Source organism: Quercus suber, unplaced genomic scaffold (genome assembly GCF_002906115.3).
Source record: "Quercus suber isolate HL8 unplaced genomic scaffold, Cork oak 2.0 scaffold_340, whole genome shotgun sequence".
NCBI classification, from domain to species: Eukaryota; Viridiplantae; Streptophyta; class Magnoliopsida; order Fagales; family Fagaceae; genus Quercus; species Quercus suber.
Genome location: NW_027069792.1, coordinates 604378 through 626380, shown reverse-complemented (window position 1 = coordinate 626380; position 22003 = coordinate 604378). Strand labels below are relative to the sequence as shown.

The following is a 22003-nucleotide window of genomic DNA, read 5'->3' as shown; positions in this document are numbered from 1 at the left end:
TTTTTTTTACTGTTGTATTAATCACAACCTTTGACCATACACACATACACACATGATACAAACATACAACTCCTTTCGGATTAATATCCTCCAAAAATTTTAGAGTAACTCCATATCATCAATAACATAAATAGACATCACAATCTAGCTAATTAATGTTTGATGATGTAGAATGAAGGTTTATGATTTGAAGAACTCTACCATGGAATGAAGCTAGGAACTCTAGAGTACCTTAATCTCATGCAGGTGTTTCAAATCAGATGCCACACCATTGACTTTTATACATATACATGTTTATAGACATAAATTACATAAATATATACAGAGAGAGACAGAGAGAGAGATTAGGACCTGAGAGAGAGGGTTGACTGCGAATTCAGGTACGGACAAGAACTCCTCAGCAGAGATGAAACCACCGCCATTGCGATCGAGTTGGCAGAACCTTTGGTACAGTGACACTATTTCCTGCTGCGAGACTTAAAAAAAAAAAAATCAGTAAGTGTAATAAGATGAAAAATAAAAACTAGGAGAGGTAGTTAGCAAGTGGTACAGGTGTGGTTGCAGTGTTCCTGAACTTCTTCGATGTCGTACTGAGTGAGCATTGATGATGAGTTTCCCATGTGTGTTTTTATTAAGGTTGCTGGAGTGATGAAGAGGAGAGGCTAATAACTAAGTACAGTACTTGATTGAAATTGAAAGTGAAGATCCAAAATGGCAAGACAATACAATACAATACTTGTCCACACTCCACAATAAAGGATTTGCATTTTTTTCCTCGGGTAGGTAGCAGCAGTTAGCTTAGCTGGGATGACTTAATACCCATTCCGAGCGTGGGTCCTATAAATCTTTTATTTTAGATTCCGGATGATTTTTTTTTTTTTTTTTTTGATAAACAGATTGTAGATGATTTTAATTTATGTCATTCAAGGATTATTATTACCATAATAAGACTTAGGTATAATACCTATGTACTGTTATTTAGATTTCTCTCTTAAAATTTTGTCATGTGAATTTTTTTTATCATAGAATAGAAGTGTATTTTTAATTAAGTAGTCGCATGGCTAAATCTTAAAAAGGGAATCTAAGGAATAATACCTAAAGTACTATACTTAAGTTCTGTCCTTATTATTATTATCTATATCTGTATGATCTAAGTATCTATAATAGGATTCCACTTTTGGACTGAATTTTAATGTGGTTTAGAAATATCTCTAAATCTTATGTTTAACGGGACAAGACTTGAGGATAACCCAGTAAAATATGTCTTCAACTTCACAAAAAAATATCTACAAAACAGGACACTTTCCTGCTAATCTATATCTTCGAAACAAACTTATCCAAAAAATAAAAATAAAAATAAAAACCTCTTCGACCATTTTGTATATTTCCTTCAAAATCATGTTCCAACCTTATAAAAAAAAAAAAAATTTATCAAGACTCATGGTTTCTTTTATTTAATTATTCTGTTATATATATATATATATATAATTTCCAATTTCCTTAATTCTTAATGTGGGGATAAAAACCCAAATTTATATATGGGGCCTTGAACCTTATTTGAAGATGTGAGTATATCTGAGGAGGAGTAAATGATTAGGAAAGGCCCCAGACTGGGGAACCACGCAAGGAAATGATAGGGGAATATAGTCCGAGGAGTTTGTCCTCCTCGAATATGAAGAATATCAGTCAAGCAGATATCTGGGCGGTTTAGGTGACATTCTTGGTAGTTCCAACAACAAGGATGAATTTCAAGCACGTATAAAGATGATAAGAATAGAGAAATATTTAAAGGAAAAGCTGCTACTACCGCATTAAATGCACTGCAGTAACTTTTCTAGCCATATTTATGTGGAGAAGAACCTATAACTGCTGCTACCTACCCGAGGAAAAAAATGCAAATCCTTTATTGTGGAGTGTGGACAAGTATTGTATTGTATTGTCTTGCCATTTTGGATCTTCACTTTCAATTTCAATCAAGTACTGTACTTAGTTATTAGCCTCTCCTCTTCATCACTCCAGCAACCTTAATAAAAACACACATGGGAAACTCATCATCAATGCTCACTCAGTACGACATCGAAGAAGTTCAGGAACACTGCAACCACACCTGTACCACTTGCTAACTACCTCTCCTAGTTTTTATTTTTCATCTTATTACACTTACTGATTTTTTTTTTTTTTTTTTTTAAAGTCTCGCAGCAGGAAATAGTGTCACTGTACCAAAGGTTCTGCCAACTCGATCGCAATGGCGGTGGTTTCATCTCTGCTGAGGAGTTCTTGTCCGTACCTGAATTCGCTGTCAACCCTCTCTCTCAGGTCCTAATCTCTCTCTCTGTCTCTCTCTGTATATATTTATGTAATTTATGTCTATAAACATGTATATGTATAAAAGTTAATGGTGTGGCATCTGATTTGAAACACCTGCATGAGATTAAGGTACTCTAGAGTTCCTAGCTTCATTCCATGGTAGAGTTCTTCAAATCATAAACCTTCATTCTACATCATCAAACATTAATTAGCTAGATTGTGATGTCTATTTATGTTATTGATGATATGGAGTTACTCTAAAATTTTTTGAGGATATTAATCCGAAAGGAGTTGTATGTTTGTATCATGTGTGTATGTGTGTATGGTCAAAGGTTGTGATTAATACAACAGTAAAAAAAAAGTGAGTTTATTCAGGTTAAGGGAACGGAAAAATGTAGGGGAAGACAAAAAAATAAATCAATAGAAGTAATAAAAATGAAAATGTCAATTAAGGAAGTGACGGAGTGTATGACTTCAAATGGCATAGAATGGTGAAAAAGAACACGTGGCTGAACCTAATTAGTTTATTGAGGATCGGAATCCATAGCTGACCTCAAAATATTTGGACTAAGGCCTCTTGTTTTGTCTGTATGTAGGTGTTTATATGACCATGTGCATTTGTGTTTGTTGGAGGTACATATTTGTACATCTTTGTTGTGTGCTATTTGGTTACTCAGATAGTGTGCTTCATTATTCATTTTCCAGAGATTGTTGAGGATGTTGGATGGATTGAACTTCAAGGAATTTGTAGCATTCTTGTCTGCATTTAGTCCTCGTGCCACCTTGCAGCAGAAAGTTGAATGTAATGACTCCTTTTTGTCATAGTTTTGTGAAGTCATATTTCTAGAAGTTGTGTTTGACTATTTCCTCCTTTTGAATTTCCATTTGGTGTCTCTTTTTGTTTCCTAGTTATTTTTAAGGTGTATGATTCGGATGGCAATGGGAAAGTCACATTCAGTGACATGTTGGAAGTTTTGCGGGATTTGTCAGGACAATTTATATCTGAACAACAGAGGGAGGTCAGTTCTTGTTAGAAAATCCTTGAAGAATGTATCATCTAATTAATTTCCTTCCATCAAACATGTGGGGCTATACAATTTATAAAAGAAAAGCTTACTTCTTTTAATGGCTCGGGTCTCCAATAGTGATAGGGTTTAATTGTTTTCTTTTTGGTAAATCTTGGGCTTAGAAGTTTTATTCTCTCTGTAAAGTGAATTGTGGTGGATTACTGATCACCTGAGGTTATTAACATGCCAAATACAAACTGAGTTAGTTTGATTATATCCAATGGTCTTTTGAAATATGGATCTAGAACTTGGTAGTATAGTGGTATTTGAAATTTTAAACTTCTTATGTCTTACAATGATCTCCAATTGCATGGTAAGTGATATGGTTATTGCAAATTGTCCACAATATGAAAATGAAAGCAAGAAAGGAACATTAAAGGACAAGGAAAAGATGTAAGAAACTATTCTTGAAAGTTGAGTCAATTGTATAAATATTATGTTCTTGAAATTCTAAGCATTTGTCTAATTTAATACTTCTTAAAAATTCTACTGTATATATATACTTCTTAAAAATGCTGATGCACTTTGACAGATGACTTTATACTATTTTTCTCTTTGTATAAGATGGGTGATGATGCAAGAGATACCCTATATTTGACTAAAAATTATGCCTTTTTTGTAAATCAATAGGGTTTGCAATTTAGGTTTTAGTTTCTTATGGAAATTCTTGATCTCATTCATATTGGTCATATTGTATACATATTGCTGATCTGGAACAGCATCTCTGATCATGAATTATAAAAAGCTTGGAGATCATATTAGTTACTGCAAATATTGGTTGCACTTGAACTTAAAAAAGTGTGATAATTAGATCAGCTGGTGACATATCCTTTTTACACGTGTGGATTTTTTGGTGCCTGATACAGCAAGTTCTGACCCATGTCCTTGAGGAAGCAGGCTACACAAAGAATTCTTTGTTGGGTTTGTCTGACTTCATGAAGGTACTATGTAGTTTTATTTCAAATAAATTCCTTTCTATGTGAGCTTTCATCAGAAGGTTGTTCCAATTTCTTTGCATAATTTTTTTAAAGACAACACTGTGATTATGTTCTTAAAAAGTTTAGCTTAATACTTCTTTCCTGCATATCTAATTTAATTCAGTCAAAGGGCATATGTTGAAATATTCACCTGTGAGTGTTGTGGTTGTAGTCAATTCCCACATCAAATAGTAGTGACAAAAGTGAGTGGCTAGCATAACATTTTTGGCCCAAACCTACTGGCTTAAGCTTTTAGGATTAAGGTGGTGATCCAACATATTGTATCAAGCCCTTGCAAAGCGATTCTCTGAAGCTGTTAATTTCAACTCTCAGAAAATCAAGAACCCAATAGCATGCACAGAGTCTTTTAGGTGGAGTTATTGAAGATCCTATTGGGGATGTCAAAAGGGGAGTTTCACAATATTGATATCACATGGATTTAGTATGTACAGATTTTAGTGGTTTGTATTTTTACTTGAATTATATAAGACTCAACTTCAATTTGTTCTCTAGAAAATTTATTCCAATTAAGCATGACATGGTTTTTTTCCCCCCCGGAGGAGGAGAAAAATTTTGGTGTTAGAAATTCCATTACTATTTTATATCTATCATGATCACCATGGTTACAGAATATTAGTATACAACTCAGATTTGGTTAATATGATTTACAGGTACCGTAAGAGTCTGATATGTTTTCCTTTTCCCATTATTTTGCATTTTCTAGTTTGAATGATCTAGTCAGTAGGGTACATGGTAAATGTACATTCCTGAGCCTATATGGGAAATCCCTTGGAGGGAGCATCTCTTCCTTTGTATTGGTCAAATCTTCTCAAACTTCAAATGTGCTTTCTTTGAAATATAAACCAGTACTGCATTTACTCTTAAAGAGTTAGTCTTCCTAAACTTGAGTCTCCTATTTAATTTAATGCTTTATGCAAGTTTTTAATTGTACTTTTTTCTAATCCTGTTAAATATTATATACTTGTTCTAAAATTCCTTTACATGATATGTGAATGTTGTCAAATAATTTAGCCTCACTGCATTCACATATTTTTCTTTTGCTCAGCTATATCTATTAAAAGATCATCTTATATATTCCTTCCCATTGCAACCATCAGGTGTCTCTAAATAGTGAGTCCCATTTCTTATGAATTTTTGGCTGAGCTCTTTAGGTATTTTTCATTATGTTGACCAAGTAGGTGTGTTAGGTTTGACTGATTATCATTTTGTGTTGTTCTTTTTTATAGCTTGCTTATGTTAACCGTCCTTTCTTCATAAGTTGGTGTTTCACTGATTCGTCATTTTCTATTATACTTTTTATAGCTTGCTTCATATAGGGAACTTTGATCAAATGTCTTGCATGATTGAGTGTACACAGGATTGGTGTTTGAGGGGATTTGAAACACAACCCCTTTTCTATTTAGATATTAATTTGTTTACATTTATGCAAGTTTTCTTTTGAAAGAAACTTTGTCCTTTGTTGCAGATTCTTGGCAATACCGGTTTGAAGATGGAGGTTGAAGTTCCAGTGGATTAAAGTGAGGGTAGTAATAATTTCTCATTTGATTGTGTTTCATTATAGTACTTGTATTGCACCATTCTGCTAATGGAACCATGGGCAAGGCAATGGTTGTAAATGTACCTAATTAATAAACTTGGAAGATCTTAAAGATATGGTAAACTGTGAAATACTTTTCAATTTTCAACTTGGGAGGACAGTTTAGACCTCGTTGGTTGATTTTACAGCGAATTAAATCAACTTGTTAAGTTAAATGATTACGTAATCAATTCAATTTTCTGTTTAGTTACCCCATCACTAATTGCTACCTCCACCAGAACTTACAGTTTTGATCCCACAAATTGCTCAAAGCCTTTTAGACTCTTCTAATATGAATTTCTTTCACAAACCATGTTTTTGACTTCAAGAACCTCTTGAAGATTTTATTTCTGCAGCAAAGCTTGAAATGTATCTGTGGCTTTGCCTTGATTTGGACAACAGTAGTGGTAACATTGTAGAAAATCTTCTTTGTACTCACAAATTGGATATGTGGAGGTTAGGATTTTCTCTAACATAAGCTTTTCTGATTCTCCAACCTTGTGAAAGTTGTGATTAATGTGTGTTTATATGCGCATGCACCCGGAACTCAGATTATGGCAAAAATTTTGTTTTTATTTATTTAATTATTTAATTATTTATTTAGGTTAATTAATTGTGTTTAATTATTTTCCATGTTTGTTTGAGTCTTTTTGCCATGTTTGGTTTATTTGTGCTATTTTTCCTTTTGTGTTTGTTTATTTGTTATCTTTTTCTTTTTTAATATATTTGTTTGATTGTGTTTGATTTGTTTCCTTTTTATATTGTGATGTGATCTTTAACATGTTGTGTGTATTATTTTAATTAAGTGCATGATGTATGTTTCGGTTAAGGATTATGGCCCCTTTAATAAATTCTTTATTTAAATGTGACCTAGTAACACATAATGGAGGCTGGTTCACAAGCTAGGCAGTCTTGGGTGCCTAATATCTTAGGCTTACAATAACCCATATCATATTTACCACCCAAAAAAAAAAAAAAAAACACATCATCTACCAACTAAACATGTCAAGAAAAAGTTGATATTTTGATTTTCAATTGATTGAGAGACAGTTAAGATCACAAGCTTCTTTCTTTTGAGCTGCTTCTTGGACATGATCTTATACTTGATATTTGATACTACAAGTTACAGCACAAAACAAGATAAATTGTCATGGATTTGCCAACACTAAACCTAACAATATCTATTCCTTTGGCAATTTCATGACAAAACCTAATAACAGTAAACTTAAACTCTTGGTAGTGAAATTTTAATTGAATTAATTTTGGAAATTCACATAGAGCAAATATGTTAACTACATGACATGAAGAAAAAAAATTGGAAAATTTTTTTTTTTGCTATTCATTTACCACAATCACAACTAAAAGACCCTTATTTATTTATTATATAAGATATGGTTTGAACATGAACTTATATTATGAAATTTTATTGTGAAAGTTTTGATAATAATAACTAAATAACTCGTCTCATATGATATACCAGAATTTTATAGTTTCATATGGAATTTAAAAAAATAAATAAATAAGTTGACTATTGATTTTAGTTAATAGAGACTTGTTCAAGGTGTGATTTGAAACAATTTAAAAATTCATGGTTTTAGTTAATAAACATTTTAAAATTTAGGGTTTAATTTGAAAATCATCAAGTGGAATTATGTAATTTATTACTAGTTTTTTAAATAAAGGATAGCCACTTGGTGTAAAGTAAGGGTAGCCACATGGTGCAATTGCCGCTTCTAGGATCGAACTTTTATTATATGGTATGGTATACTAGTCAGTAACCCAAGTAAAAGAAGTTTAACAAAATATTATTTTTTTCTATTATATATTTTATTTAAATATAAAATTTGATAACTTTTTTTATAGATAGATAATGATGGAGGAAAGGTGGGATTGAAATTTGATAATTATGGTAGCTATTAATATGTATTTATTATAATTGTGTTTTATATAAAATTATATGTGTGTGTGTGTGTGTGGGGGGGGGGGGGGATGAAAGAGCCAAGTAGGGGTATTGGGCTGTGGGCCATGACTGAGGACACCAAGGAGCCGAGGACAACCAAGTATTAATAAGGACAAGAGGGTTAAGAGGCCGAGGACGAGGGTCGATAACAACAAACAGGTGATGTTGCTCGAGGAGCCAAACTTCCTCGGACAACAGAACGGAAATTTGAAGCCCGACCACCCAACAAATACTGGGCAAAGGGCAACCATGCTTGGGAGGATAAGTTTCAAAGAGGTGAGTCAACAGAAAACTGAGAAATATCTGGAAAGAAAGCTGCTACCATCACATTGAATACTTTGCATCTAACTAACTGGTCACATAAATGTGGAGGTGATGCCTGAACAGTGATTTTTAGCCTTATAGCTACACATAGAGCCTTCAGGAAAGTTTTGATGGGATAAATATCTAGAAGATTAGTTATTTGATCAAGAAGTGGAAGGCTAAGATGGGAGAAGGAGAATGACTATAAAAGGGAAAGAATTCCTTTACATGAGGCAGCTGAGAAATGAAAGAGAGGAGAAAAAGAATTGAAGATAACTAAGAACTCTAGGTATTTGTACAAGTTCGAAATTTATATATATAAGAACATACCTTCCTCGGATTTGACCGAGGAGTGTTTTTCTCTTCAAATTATACCTCTCAATCACTATAACACTAAACCAATTCATTGTGATTCTTACTTGATTCATTAAGTCTTCATCTGTTAAACTCGCTCTCTAACAAATCTATTTTTGTGGGCTTATTGGGCCATTGTTCATATCTGTTGGGCTTTGGGTCAATTCGTATCCTCACAATATATATATATATATATAAAGTACGTAAAAAAAATCAGAATAATGAAATATAAAATTGTGAGGACTCCCAAGCTTATGTAGCACAATATGAAGAGGTCAACCAAAATTCAAATATCTTTGATTTTACATATATTATAGATTATATATAATCAAGTACACCTGGTGTAATTATTTGTTAATATTATATTGCTCAATAACTTCTGTAGGGAGAATTTTTGTTCAGCCCTGCAAGCCATTTGTTCTCTTTAGGGAGCTAAGCCTGCAAGGTTTTGTTATGAAGGGGTGGGAGTTCAGGATCTTCACCTTTAGAGGCTTTACACCTTAGTCCTATATCGCCTAAGTACGCGCCCCACTGATGTGTAGTAATGGTACACTTATGCAAGCTCCAAGGGCATATAAAGCATGAGTGGGGCGCGTACTTAGGTGATGTGGGACTAAGGTGTAAAGCCTTTAAAGGTGAATATCCTGAACTCCCACCCCTTCGTAGCAAAACCTTGCGAGTTTGGCTCCCCAAAGAGGACAAATGGCTTGCAGGGGCTGAACAAAAATTCTCCCTACAAAAAAGCGCTTTTTGGGTTGAGGTGTGTTAGGATAACGATCACCGCCCATCTATTTGTATCATCTCCCAAACGGTGCCAAGCATGTGAAAGTTTTGTTCCAAAGGGTAGGGTTGTCCCACATTGTCTAAGGAAGCGCCCCACTCATGCTTTATACGCCCTTGGAGCTTGCATGAGTGTACCAGTGGTACACTCATGCAAGCTCCAAGGGCGTATAAAGCATGAGTGGGGCGCTTCCTTAGGCGATGTGGGACTAAGGTGTAAAGCCTTTAAAGGTGAAGATCCTGAACTCCCACCCCTTCGTAACAAAACCTTGTGGGCTTGGCTCCCTAAAGAGGACAAATGGCTTGCAGGGGCTGAACAAAAATTCTCCCCTACAAAAAAGTGCTTTTTGGGTTGAGGTGTGTTAGGATAACAACCACCGCCCATCTATTTGTATCTCCCCCACGGTGCTGAGTGTGTGAAAGTTTTGTTCCAAAGGGGTGGGGTTGTCCCACATCGTCTAAGGAAACGCCCCACTCACGCTTTATATGCCCTTGGAGCTTGCATGAGTGTACCACTAGTGGTATACTACTCCCTTGGCTTCACAGCTTATAAGACAGTAAGTGGGGGATTTTTCTTCGATGTGGGACTCCTAGGACTCCGTCCGAGGACGTTGCCAAGCATGCTTTCAACTATTGAATTACAAGTTCTTATTTTTCTTGACATGTTAATCAAATGTTATTTATTCGTTAATTCATATATTTATCTTTTATTTATATTTTAAAGTAAAAAAAAAATTGAAATTAACATTATATAGGTAAATAATTATTGATCTCTGGTGATCAAATTAATATATATTTAAATATATAACCACCTATATAATTCTAAATACTCCAAGAATATAAGAATGAAAGGTATAATGGGAAATGTAAGCAAACGATGAATTTTTCTAATAAGCAATTATTTAATAGTGTAATATTGCCAAAAGTAACAATAATTATAACTTGAACTAATAAGTTTAGAGACATAACTTTTGCCACAATTTTTTCCATAACTTATAAAAGTGGTCGGTTGTAAATAGTAGACAATCACTTTTACATAGACTTATCATATTTTTTTACTACTCATAATTAACCACTTTAGTAAGTTGTGAAAATGTTGTACCTTATTTCTAAAATGTAATTCTAACTTTTAATATATATATATATATATATAATAACTAATAATCAAAACATTTGATTTTTTTGTTGACCACTCTTTGTTACGTCGACAGCTACACAAATTAGTGCCACACTCACGTTTTAACACACCCAAAAAAAAAAAAAAAAAAAAAAAAAAAAAAGGGCCTTTTCAGTTTGGTGGTTTATGCGAACCGTTGAATGCTATTCTTAATACAGTTGATTTTTCAATTGCCTTATTTGATACAACGTTCTGTCTTACAGTCTTTGTAGTTACAAAATATCAAACAAACGGTTCTTTCTAGTCTCTTTCATTATCCATATTCTTCTCTCTCTCTCTCTCCTTCAGTCTAACATTTATTTCCTGTGGACACTTTTTTTGAATCAGTTTTCCCAAATAAGATCCTCAAAAAGAAAAAAAAAAAGTTTTCCCAAATAAGTGTGTTCCTCTATCTGCTGATCAACAATCTCAGAACCTGGACTTCTTGCCAAGTGCCAAATCAAGTTCAAAGGTCTGCACTTCTCATTTTATAACGCCTTTTTAATTACCCTTCTGATCATTCTAGAACATATTCTCTCATAAAAAAAATGTCAAATTATACCCATACAAAATCCAAACCAACGCATAAACAAATTTGGCCCCCAAACTGTCCCTATAATTTTTTTTTTAAAGATAAGATTCTCATCCTATATAGTGATAAACTTTGTATATCCCACACCAAAAAAAAAAAAAAAAAAAAAACAAATAAATAAATGGGCGTTCAAAAAAACTAGGATGTATACAAATTTTTTTTGAACAATTATCTCAAAAAAAAGGGGCTTCAGTTTTGCCTCTTTGTCATTTAAAAAAAGAAAAACAAACTTACATTGGAGAGCTGGAGTTGACCCATTTCTTGCTCTCTCTTTCTGACTCCTTAGTATTCGGCATCTAGTCTGATTTTTCTTTCTTCTTCTTCTTCGTCCTTACTTCTTTATCCCTTTTACAATTGGTTGGATATTGCTCCAACTCCTACCACGTGTGTGGCTCACGTGTTATGGCTACCAGCTTTCACCCACTTCAATATATTTACAATTTTATTTGTTAATTTTACCATTTCATTAGTTTTTTTTTTGGACAATAAAACATTTCATTCGTTTCTTTCCAGTTTCCAAAAAGTGAATTTTGACACTTTATGTGGTTTTCTTTGTTTGCTAGCAAAACACTTCTTGCTATTTATATCATCATTTTTTGCTCTGTAATCCGCTCTTTTTTTTTTTGAACCAACTTATTTTTACCTCCCCCTATTATTAAAATAATTTTAATTAATTACTGCGAGTTTCAATTAACTTAATTTGTAAAATCTTTAATGATTAGATAAAAGATTTATGGTAAGTTTAAAGGCTACTGCTGGGTTTGGATTACCTCATTCTTTTGTTATCATTTAAAATAAAATAATTCGAGTTGCAAAATTAGTAATAAATTGTAATTATTTCTAAAAAAATTTAAAAAATCATTAATAGAGAAATTTAAATTTAATTACTTTTTACTTATGTCTATTAAACAAAAATAACTAAATATTCAATATAAAACCATTAATTAGATCATTTCTGCACTATTATTGATCTACGTTATTTAGGTTTACCTCTGTCTCTCTTTATAATTATGACTATATCATTCATTTGATTGAGAGACTATAGTTTAGCTTAAGATTGTCTAATTTTCATTCTTTTGATATATGATAGACTAACGATGCACCTTATATTGAAGATTTGCTTTCTTAAAGTACTATACTTTGTGAGATCATATTAACTGCAATTTTATTATCTAATTGATTACTTTTCAATAATGTTATTCTACTTTTACCTTTGCATTCTGAATATGTGGAAGCAGCCATGGGGTCTTGGATGTACAAATACTTTAAATCATTTTTCGTTCAATCAATTCAATGATGTTTTGTTACATATCTTGAAGGCTTTATTTCTAAACTTTTTAAAAAACTCAATCAAATTTGGATTAAAGAGTAGTAATTGGGAAAAAATTAGAGCGTTTAGCAATAGTAATACTAATTATGGTTGGCTTTCATATGAGCTGCTACATTAATATTTCCTTTTGCTATTTATATCATCATTTTTTGCTCTGTAATCCGCTCTTTTTTTTTTTTTGGAACCAACTTATTTTTACCTCCTCCTATTATTAAAATAATTTTAATTAATTACTGCGAGTTCCACTTAACTCAACTTATAAAATCTTTAATGATTGGATAAAAAATCTATAGTAAGTTTAAACGCTATTACTAGGTTTGGATTACCTCATTCTTTTTTTATTATTTAAAATAAAATAATTTGAATTGCAAAATTAGTAGCAAGTTGTAGTTATCTCTAAAAAAAATAAAAAATCAGTAATAGAGAAATTTAAATTTAATTACTTTTTACTTATGTCTATTAAACAAAAATAACTAAATATTTAGTATAAAACCATTAATTAGATCATTTATGCACTATTATTGATCTATGTTATTCAAGTTTACCTCTCTCTCTTTATAATTATGACTATATCATTCATTTGATTGAAAGACTATAGTTTAGCTTAAGATTTTCTAATTTTCATTCCTTTGATATATGATAGACTAATGATACACCTTATATTGAAGGTTTGCTTTCTTCAAGTACTATACTTTGTGAGATCGTATTAACTGCAATTTTATTATCTAATTGATTACTATTCAATAATGTTATTCTACTTTTACCTTTGCATTCTGAATATGTGGAAGCAGCCATGGGGTCTTGGATGTACAAATACTTTAAATCATTTTTCGTTCAATCAATTCAATGATGTTTTGTTACATATCTTGAAGGCTTTATTTCTAAACTTTTTAAAAAACTCAATCAAATTTGGATTAAAGAGTAGTAATTGGGAAAAAATTAGAGCGTTTAGCAATAGTAATACTAATTATGGTTGGCTTTCATATGAGCTGCTACATTAATATTTCCTTTTTAGTTTTATTTCATCTATGAAGTGAATATGTAGCCGTATAAACATCTATAAGACTATAAGTATTCAATTGCATCTGTTATCTTGATAATTCTTAATAGGACTTTTCTTAAAGATTTTTTTTTTCCCATTTTTCACAGCTAATATTATGTTTGTTTCAATTCAAGACAAGCATAATTAAATTATACATTTATGCAAAGTTTTTCTGTGCATCGCACAAGTTTGTGACTAGTATATATAATTCACAACACTCTCAATTTGCCTACCCTCAATTTCTCTACAACTTCACACATGGTTATTGAGCTTGAACCTCAATTATTCTAGAATACAATAAAATTTTGAATTTTAAAATTTTTTTATCTTTTTATTATTGAGATTATCTGATCAATAATAAATTTATACAATACAAATCAGCACCGTCAGACAGGCCTAGAAATTCTTTTATTTTCTTTTTTCTATTTTTGGTGAGAAGTGAGAACAGAAAATTCAAGGTTGGATTCTCAACTCAAACATACTTAAAATAAATAAAAAAATGCGAAACTAAAAATTTGGAGTTGACCAGACATAATGAGTAATATTCAGATCGTATGGTCGGCAAGATGTGGACCCCACAGAGCCTTATTCTAGCCGTTGCATTCGCCACCAACGATCTTTTGAAACCTCATTGCGGGAAAAGAAGAATGTGGGTCCACAAGGGAATGATTAAAGAAATTATAAAATAAATAAATAAATAAATAAATAAGTAAGATTTAGATCTAAAAAACTTGGATACTATCAAAAAATTAAAAAAAAAAAGAATTTTTTTTGTGCCACTGTGCACAAGGTACAACGACATCGTTTAGACTCTTTGACAAAGTGTGTTATTGCTTAGGCAGCACACTGCCTTGGCTGCATCATCACTTTCTCTTTTTTATTTTGGTAAGCAAGTTGTTGTTGCTTAATTAATATAGATACTTTCTTTCTGTTTCAGATATTTTTCTTTGGATCAAACCTGCTTCTATGTCTTCGTGATAATCACAGTATAGAGACTTTGCTTCTTGGCAAGAGTGTCATATCACAAAATGTGATAATCACAATATTTGTACGAATTTGGGAAGTTGATGATTCAGTTTTCAATTAACTATCTTTCCTTATAAGAATCATCAAGAGTTAAAGTTGGTAGCTTCCTGGAAACTACTGCATTGTTCTTGATTATAAGTTGGGTTTTCTTAGCTCTTCTGGGTTCTGACTTGTGCAATGAAATTTGGACTTCACATGTTGTAGTCTTTTTTTGGTTATTGTTGTTTCTGAGAAAGAAAAGAGTCTCAAAAGGTTTACTTTTTCAATTGGGTCTTGCTCTGAGGATCGAATTTGATCACTACCAGGTAAAAACTCACCTTCCTTTCTCGGTTTCCTCCTTTCTTTTTTTTCCTTTTGTGTTTACATCTTTATGATGTTTGCATAGATGTCATAATTTATCTTTATCTCCTTGAACTTTTAAGTAATGAATTTGTGTCTCTTTGGTCAATTTTGTGTAGCCATTCTTGATGGACCATAAGTAATTTTGAAATAATTACCCCGAGTTTTCCTTTTTCCAAATCAGAAACATTAAATTAGGTGCAGAAAGGGCTATTGATGTTATCTAAGGACAGGCTGCTTTCAAGAATCATGTTTTAAAACCAGGTCCATATAGTTTTTGGTGTTTTTTCCTCTCAGGAAAATTTTTCTGTTGAATTATATTCGATCAAGATAGTCTTTGGAAAAACTTTTGTGGAAACCTATAAATTTCCCATCTCATTAATGCTAATATAGAACCTTACACTGTTTGGTAGTTTGGAGCCTAAACTCTGTTGTGTCACTTGCACACATCATATTTACCTACTTATCATGCTGTAATCTTGAAAATTGAACGCCCTTTTTTTGTTATAATGTTAATTCTTCATATGTCACTGATGCTAATGGAGAACTACTACCCTTTTGTGCCCAGAATTAACTTCAATTACTTCTGAAAGGACCAAACTAATCAACTGTAGAATGACTGAAAGTGATTTATGTTCTGCAATGCCTGAAACGGATATTATAGCTTTAAAGGAAACTCTTCAATCTCAACAAAATCTTCTGCAAAAATTGTACAATGAATTGGATGAGGAAAGAGAAGCCTCAGCTACATCAGCTAGTGAAGCTCTATCGATGATACTGCGTTTGCAAGGAGAGAAGGCTGTTGTGCAGATGGAAGCAAACCAATATAAGAGATTGGCAGAGGAAAAGATGTCTCATGCTGAGAATTCTCTTTATGTTTTTGAAGATCTAATCTATCAGAAAGAAATGGAAATTTCATCTCTTGAGTTTCAAGTTCAGGCTTACAGGTGCAGACTTCTTAGCATGGGTTGCAATGATTTGGGTGACTATGAATGTAAATTTCCGGAGAATCTAGTTTTGCAAAGAAGTGATTCATGTAAGGTGGAAATGGGTGCTAATAGCAATTTAAGAAGATTACACTCTCTGCCTCCAATTCAAGTAAAAGAATACTATCAGAAGAAAAGTAATTTGGAAAAAGAAAGATCTGTGATCCCCATGTCAGATTGGAGTCCAAAGATAGGGAAGCAAAACACTGACCAGAATGTTAAAGTTCAAAACTTGGATTTAGAGAAAAATTCAGAAAGTCCTATTTTTGGAACCTCTGATTCGTACTGGGAGCAGATCAAAAAGTTAGATGACCAAGTGAAAGATATATCGGGTGATAAAGTTTCTGCTAGAGAAAATTCATTTAACTTGAAGGAAAAGTACAGCCCCCGTTCATTACTTCCACAAGTAAGCATTGACAAATTCCATGGCACAAATAAAGGAGAAAGTTTTACTAATTTTGAGAAAATTAAACTTCATGAAAATATACAGGAAAAGGAGGCAATAGTTAATTCTTCTTGTACCTCAAGTGTCCAGGATATTTTTGAAGTCCCACAAAGTACTGAGAATCATAATGCATACAAACTTCAGAAGAAAGAACAAAGTAAGTTGGTTTTGGAAGGTGAGAACAGGCCGGGAAAGCCAGATTTGGTCCCTGAGGATAGCTCTGGATTGTATATTACAGATGCAACAGATAAGATAAAGAAAATGTTGCTTTTTGCAAACCACGATAACAAAATATCTAAACCAAGAGGTGGATTAAGTGATGACTGCAATGCAGTTCTTGTTCAGCCAACGATAGGTGATGTAGAGTCTCAGGCCAAGCTTCAACAACTGTGTCACAGAATTGAGCGGCTTGAGGGAGATAGAAACTATATCAGGCAAGAAATTACTGAGGAAGGGGAAGGGCAGTTGAAGTTGTTAAAGGAGATAAAAGATCAACTTAATGTGATACAAACTGAGTTGGGAAGTTTGAGAACTAAGAAATCCCCTCCACAAGATGACCAGTTGAGAAGTTCGAGAACTAAGAAATCCCCTCCACAAGATGACCAGCCTCTACATTTTCTTTCTGAGGTTTGGCTCTCGTTCTCCGTTTTTCCCTTTTTTTTTCTTTTTTTGCACATATAACAATTACCAAGTGCCTGCTGAATTTCTGTTCTCTTCCTGCTTGTGTTCATCCTGAATAAGTCTGATGATATGGGAAATTTTTATGGACAGGCATTGCTACATTTTTGGCTTTGAGAAATCAATTGGAACCTTGATGTGTCACAGATCATTGATTTCAGACATGCTTGGCACAAAGGAATCAGTAAGAGTATCTTTGATCTTTCATACAAGTGGCGTGAACCAAATTTTTTTTAGGTTTTTGGATTTAATTTGAATGACTTCCATACAAAATGTAGATTTTAAAAGATTTTCATACAGTACATTGAAACATAAAGAAAGAAGAGGTGACTTTCAGAGGATTGTATAGGGCATGCTTTCATGACATTTTTTTTTCCCTTTTGAGCTTGAGATATAGGTTGTAAGTAACACACATACCTTGATCTGATTTGAGAGTTGAGAGTGCTTTGTGTTCAAGTAACATACTGTATTTTTTGTATCATATTAGTGAAAAATGGTTGTATTCAACATTCTTTAAGGGAATCTTTTCTCAATTTTTTATGTTTAGTATCTGTATCTCTCTGTTCATGTAAACTGGAAAGAAGATTCCATGCTGTCCTGGCTAGCTATATCAACATACCCAATAGTCTCAGCCTCAATGACATTCTTTAAACAGATCCAGCCTTTTTTGTCCTTTAACTTTTCCATGGCTCAAATAACAGATCACCAGTCTTATGTATAGCCTAATGGGAGGAATCCTGTCTCTTTGTTCAAGCTCTGAATCTAACAGTATGAATCAAGAAAGTGACAATGGTTGCACATATAGAGACTTGCCCAAGGTCTAACTAAAAATCGATATCTGAATAAAAAAAATAAAATAAAACACAGGTTCTTTATTTATTTATTTGTGGAAAAATAAGAAAATATGGTTGATCAATGAAACGTAAATTGACACAAAAAAAATTTTTATTTTTTATATATATATATATATATATATTTTTAATTTTTTAAACAATGACTTAGAAATTTCCAAAACAAAATATTTCCTAAACCGACCCAAGGTCGGAATTCTGAACCGACTCTTTTTTTTCTTCCTTGTTATATTCTATATATACCCAGCCAGTCCAGTGCATTACACCCCAGTCTCCACATTAGTATTTTTTGAATTTCTCTCTTTTCCGAAGTTCTAAAATCCCATTCTCTCTCTCTCTCTCTCTCTCTCTCTCTCTAAAAGTTATTTCAAGAAGTGAATCTTTTGCATTCAAGAATGGCATTCTTGAGGGGTGATGAAGTTGAAGTTTGCAGCAAAGAAGTTGGTTTTGTGGGTTCTTACTACGCAGCCACTGTGATCAACAACTATGGCAACAAGTCCTATGCAGTGCAGTACAAGAACTTGGTCACAGAAGACAAGTCTCACCCGCTCATTGAGATTGTCAGCGCAGACGAGGTCAGGCCCTTGCCACCTAAGGTTTCAGCAAATGGGTTTGCTTCACTTGACGTGGTTGATGCGTTTGATAATGATGGCTGGTGGGTTGGCAAGGTTTCTGGGAGACAAGGCTTCGATTACTTTGTTTTCTTTGACACATATGGGGTTGAGATTCCTTATCCAACCTCTCGGTTGAGGCCTCATTTTGAATGGGTCAGTGGCAAGTGGGTTTCAAAGAAAGGGTCTAATTGAGTGTTGAGTACTACTGAGTGTTGAGTACCACTGGGTTTCAAAGAAAAGGGTCAATGGTGCATTCTTTTGGTCTCTATTGAGTGTTGAGTACTGCTGGGTTTTAATTTAGTTGAGTTTCTTGTATAAGCTTGAGACGGTCTTGCTCAATTTTTGGGACTATGTTTTTTTATTTTATTTTTGGGGTCTTATTAATTTGGTAGAGTTTCTTTAGGTTAATGTAATTGCATGAGATATTCTTGCTATATTTTTTTTTTTGGGTCTTCTTGAATGTGAATGCTTTTTTCTAGTCTAGTTTTTTTTCAATCTTCTCATAAAAATATGTAATTCTTTTTCTTGGATGTCTATGGTCTCTCTTTTTAATTATTATTTTTAAACTCAATTTGTGCTTAAATATTGTATTTTTGATGCACTTACATGATATATTGAATTTCTAATAATGAACAAAATATGAAATTTCATTATTTTGGTATCTTGATTCCTTTTCATTAAGGAAATTGAAAATTCTTGATCATATCACAAGCCTTTTTTTTTTTTTTTGGGAGGGGAAGCTTTCATCCCAAGCAACCCATAGGCAACAAGACCAAATAATTCAAATGTTACGAATTTTCTTTTAGTCAGGTGTTAAATATGCTTACCCAACTTTGGTATTCATATTGACTTTTATAAAAAAGAAATAATAATAATAATAATAATAATAATAATAATAATATTTGGCATTCATCCATCTCAATGATTTTTTTTTTAATTTCTTTATTTATTTATTTATTTTTGTTTCAGATACATAAAATAGTATGTATGGCTCTCTTTTTTGAATTCTATCATGTTACAATAACATAAATCATCAAAAAGATCAAGATTTATAAGGAAACTAACGTAATATTATCAAATCTTGGGGTCATCCTGATCAACATACAAGATTTAATTGTACATGGAGAAAAATTTACACAAAATTCTATTTTATTCTGCAAAGCATTAAAGCAGCAGCTAGCAATGATGAGTAAATGGTTATGATGATTCTCCCTTATATCCAACTAAAATGTCACTTCCAAGCAGCATGGTAAATGGATATTATGATTCTCCCACAAAAAGCACAAGACCTACAGAGATTTAACACCACAAACATGCAAGGTCTTAATAGAAATGATCAACAATTATATATCTAAAAATAAATAATTCCATAACCAATCATATTTGGACACAATCCACTACCATTGAAAAGGAAATCCACAATTTTACAAATATTTCATGATTCAATAAAAAACAATTTAATGTCTTACATATTAACATGACTCTAAAACTATTCTCACATTTCGCTCCAATTAAATGCTCACTCTATTAGCTGTAAACTTGTAAATAACCAGTAACTTCAACTGGCTGAATTAAGCATATAACTAGCAAATAGTAATTATTTTAGAAAGCAAATTTCATGGGCTTGAATATATATATATATATATATATGCAACTTTTTTTGATAAATAGGAACATGTTTTGAAGCACATAACAGTAATACTAATAAATCATTGAGTTTACTAAAAGGCTAAAACAATACATAAGGTACACAACACAACAACACATATTTTACAAGATGGATCTTGGGTGCCTTTGGATTCCCTCTCCTTAAAGTGGATCTTGGATCAAATTCATTCAAAGCCCAAGGGAACCAAAAGTCTATGCAGTTACATGGGAAGAGTTCACATATTTTCGGATTGGGCTCATCTGACACAAAACTTCATCACTTCATAAGATTGACTCATGGCCCGCATCTTTTTTACATCTTGTGATGGACTAAAATACTATTTTGAATAGAGTTTATAATGTGCATTTGTGTTAAAAGTCTATCCCCTCTCTCATGTGTGTGCCTTTTTTTTTTATATAATTTTTAAATACGACATTCTTTTTTTTCTTAATGTCACATATTGAGCCTAACCTCATTATAAAACCTACTAAATTTTCCTCACTTCACGAAATCTTCAACCCATCCTCCCTCCCAAATCTTCGACACATATATTTTCTAGTAAAGAAACCAGGGGTTAAGGCCCTCCATCATTCTCATAACTTGACCTCTCCAATGAGAGCTCTTCTTTAAAAAAAAAAAAAAAAGCCTTGAATAGACTTTCTCAATTAAAAATTAGTCAAATTACTTGGGCCATAAAACTGATAAAGCCTATATGCATAATTTTGTGATTTTGCCTTTACTATTATTAGTCTAGACTCCCATTTTGATAATATATATTTTTTAATTTGTTAAGTAAAAAATAAAAATAGTAAATAAGATTTATAAGTGTTAGTCCCAAACATTTTTTAAAATAATGTGATCATTTTTTAACAGAATATAGTTGATATAATATATTAGATTTTATAAATTAAGCTATCTATATTTGTTTTTTGAATGTGTTTTAAATTTTGTAATTTTTTTTTAATTAAACATAATGCGTTTTACATTTAATTATTATATAAGGTGAGATATATATTTTGTAAATAATATAATGTGTAATTGGAATCTGTTTCTAGTACTCTTTACAAATGTCAAATGATTCATCCTCTATACATCTTAAATAGTCTAAAGAGGAAATAGATATAAATAAATCCATCACTTATCACTTATATTAAAAAAAATACAAGACTTTAATAACATAAGAAAAATGTAATTTGATCAAGAACTTACTAACATTACACTGAAAATGTGACATAATTGTCAATGAAATAACTCCTCTTTTTACACAAACTTCTCTTCCCAAAGCATTATCGAAATAGACCCAATGGACCAAACTGGATCAAAATGCTAGAATGGTATAGTTCAATAGGAGTATATCGACAATAAATCATTTTAGATATTTTATATATATATATATATATATATAAAGAATAATTAGGTTTGGGAATAGTACCTAGTGGGGTGAAACGGTTAACAATGTCCAAAGAGGTGGATTCCCTCTCCTTAAAGTGGATCTTGGATCAAATTCATTCAAAGCCCAAGGGAACCAAAAGTCTATGCAGTTACATGGGAAGAGTTCACATATTTTCGGATTGGGCTCATCTGACACAAAACTTCATCACTTCATAAGATTGACTCATGGCCCGCATCTTTTTTACATCTTGTGATGGACTAAAATACTATTTTGAATAGAGTTTATAATGTGCATTTGTGTTAAAAGTCTATCCCCTCTCTCATGTGTGTGCCTTTTTTTTTTATATAATTTTTAAATACGACATTCTTTTTTTTCTTAATGTCACATATTGAGCCTAACCTCATTATAAAACCTACTAAATTTTCCTCACTTCACGAAATCTTCAACCCATCCTCCCTCCCAAATCTTCGACACATATATTTTCTAGTAAAGAAACCAGGGGTTAAGGCCCTCCATCATTCTCATAACTTGACCTCTCCAATGAGAGCTCTTCTTTTA

The 22003-nt window shown here is 32.4% G+C and overlaps 3 protein-coding genes across 4 annotated transcripts; all 3 read left to right on the top strand.

Annotated features, from left to right (window-relative positions):
* Positions 1-1930: 1930 nt before the first annotated feature.
* On the top strand, positions 1931-6057 carry LOC111998275 (uncharacterized). The gene is made up of 6 exons (XM_024030378.2): positions 1931-2109; positions 2192-2316; positions 3013-3109; positions 3217-3326; positions 4241-4315; positions 5838-6057. The coding sequence occupies exons 1-6, from the start codon at positions 2040-2042 to the stop codon at positions 5886-5888; spliced, it is 528 nt and encodes a 175-aa protein (XP_023886146.1). The 5' UTR covers positions 1931-2039; the 3' UTR covers positions 5889-6057.
* A 4790-nt stretch (positions 6058-10847) lies between these two features.
* Positions 10848-17485, top strand: LOC112012871 (uncharacterized). Of its 2 annotated transcripts, XM_065759751.1 has the most exons (4): positions 10848-10973; positions 14403-14796; positions 15399-16888; positions 17033-17485. In XM_065759751.1, the coding sequence occupies exons 3-4, from the start codon at positions 15446-15448 to the stop codon at positions 17054-17056; spliced, it is 1467 nt and encodes a 488-aa protein (XP_065615823.1). In that variant the 5' UTR covers positions 10848-10973; positions 14403-14796; positions 15399-15445; the 3' UTR covers positions 17057-17485. The 2 variants fall into 2 exon arrangements, with proteins under 2 accessions (XP_065615823.1, XP_023901015.2); XM_024045247.2 differs by lacking the exon at positions 10848-10973 and having other exon boundaries at positions 14324-14796.
* Positions 17486-18185: 700 nt separating this feature from the next.
* LOC111998265 (protein AGENET DOMAIN (AGD)-CONTAINING P1) lies at positions 18186-18596 on the top strand. The gene has a single exon (XM_024030371.2). The coding sequence runs from the start codon at positions 18186-18188 to the stop codon at positions 18594-18596; it is 411 nt and encodes a 136-aa protein (XP_023886139.1).
* The last annotated feature ends 3407 nt before the right edge of the window (positions 18597-22003 follow it).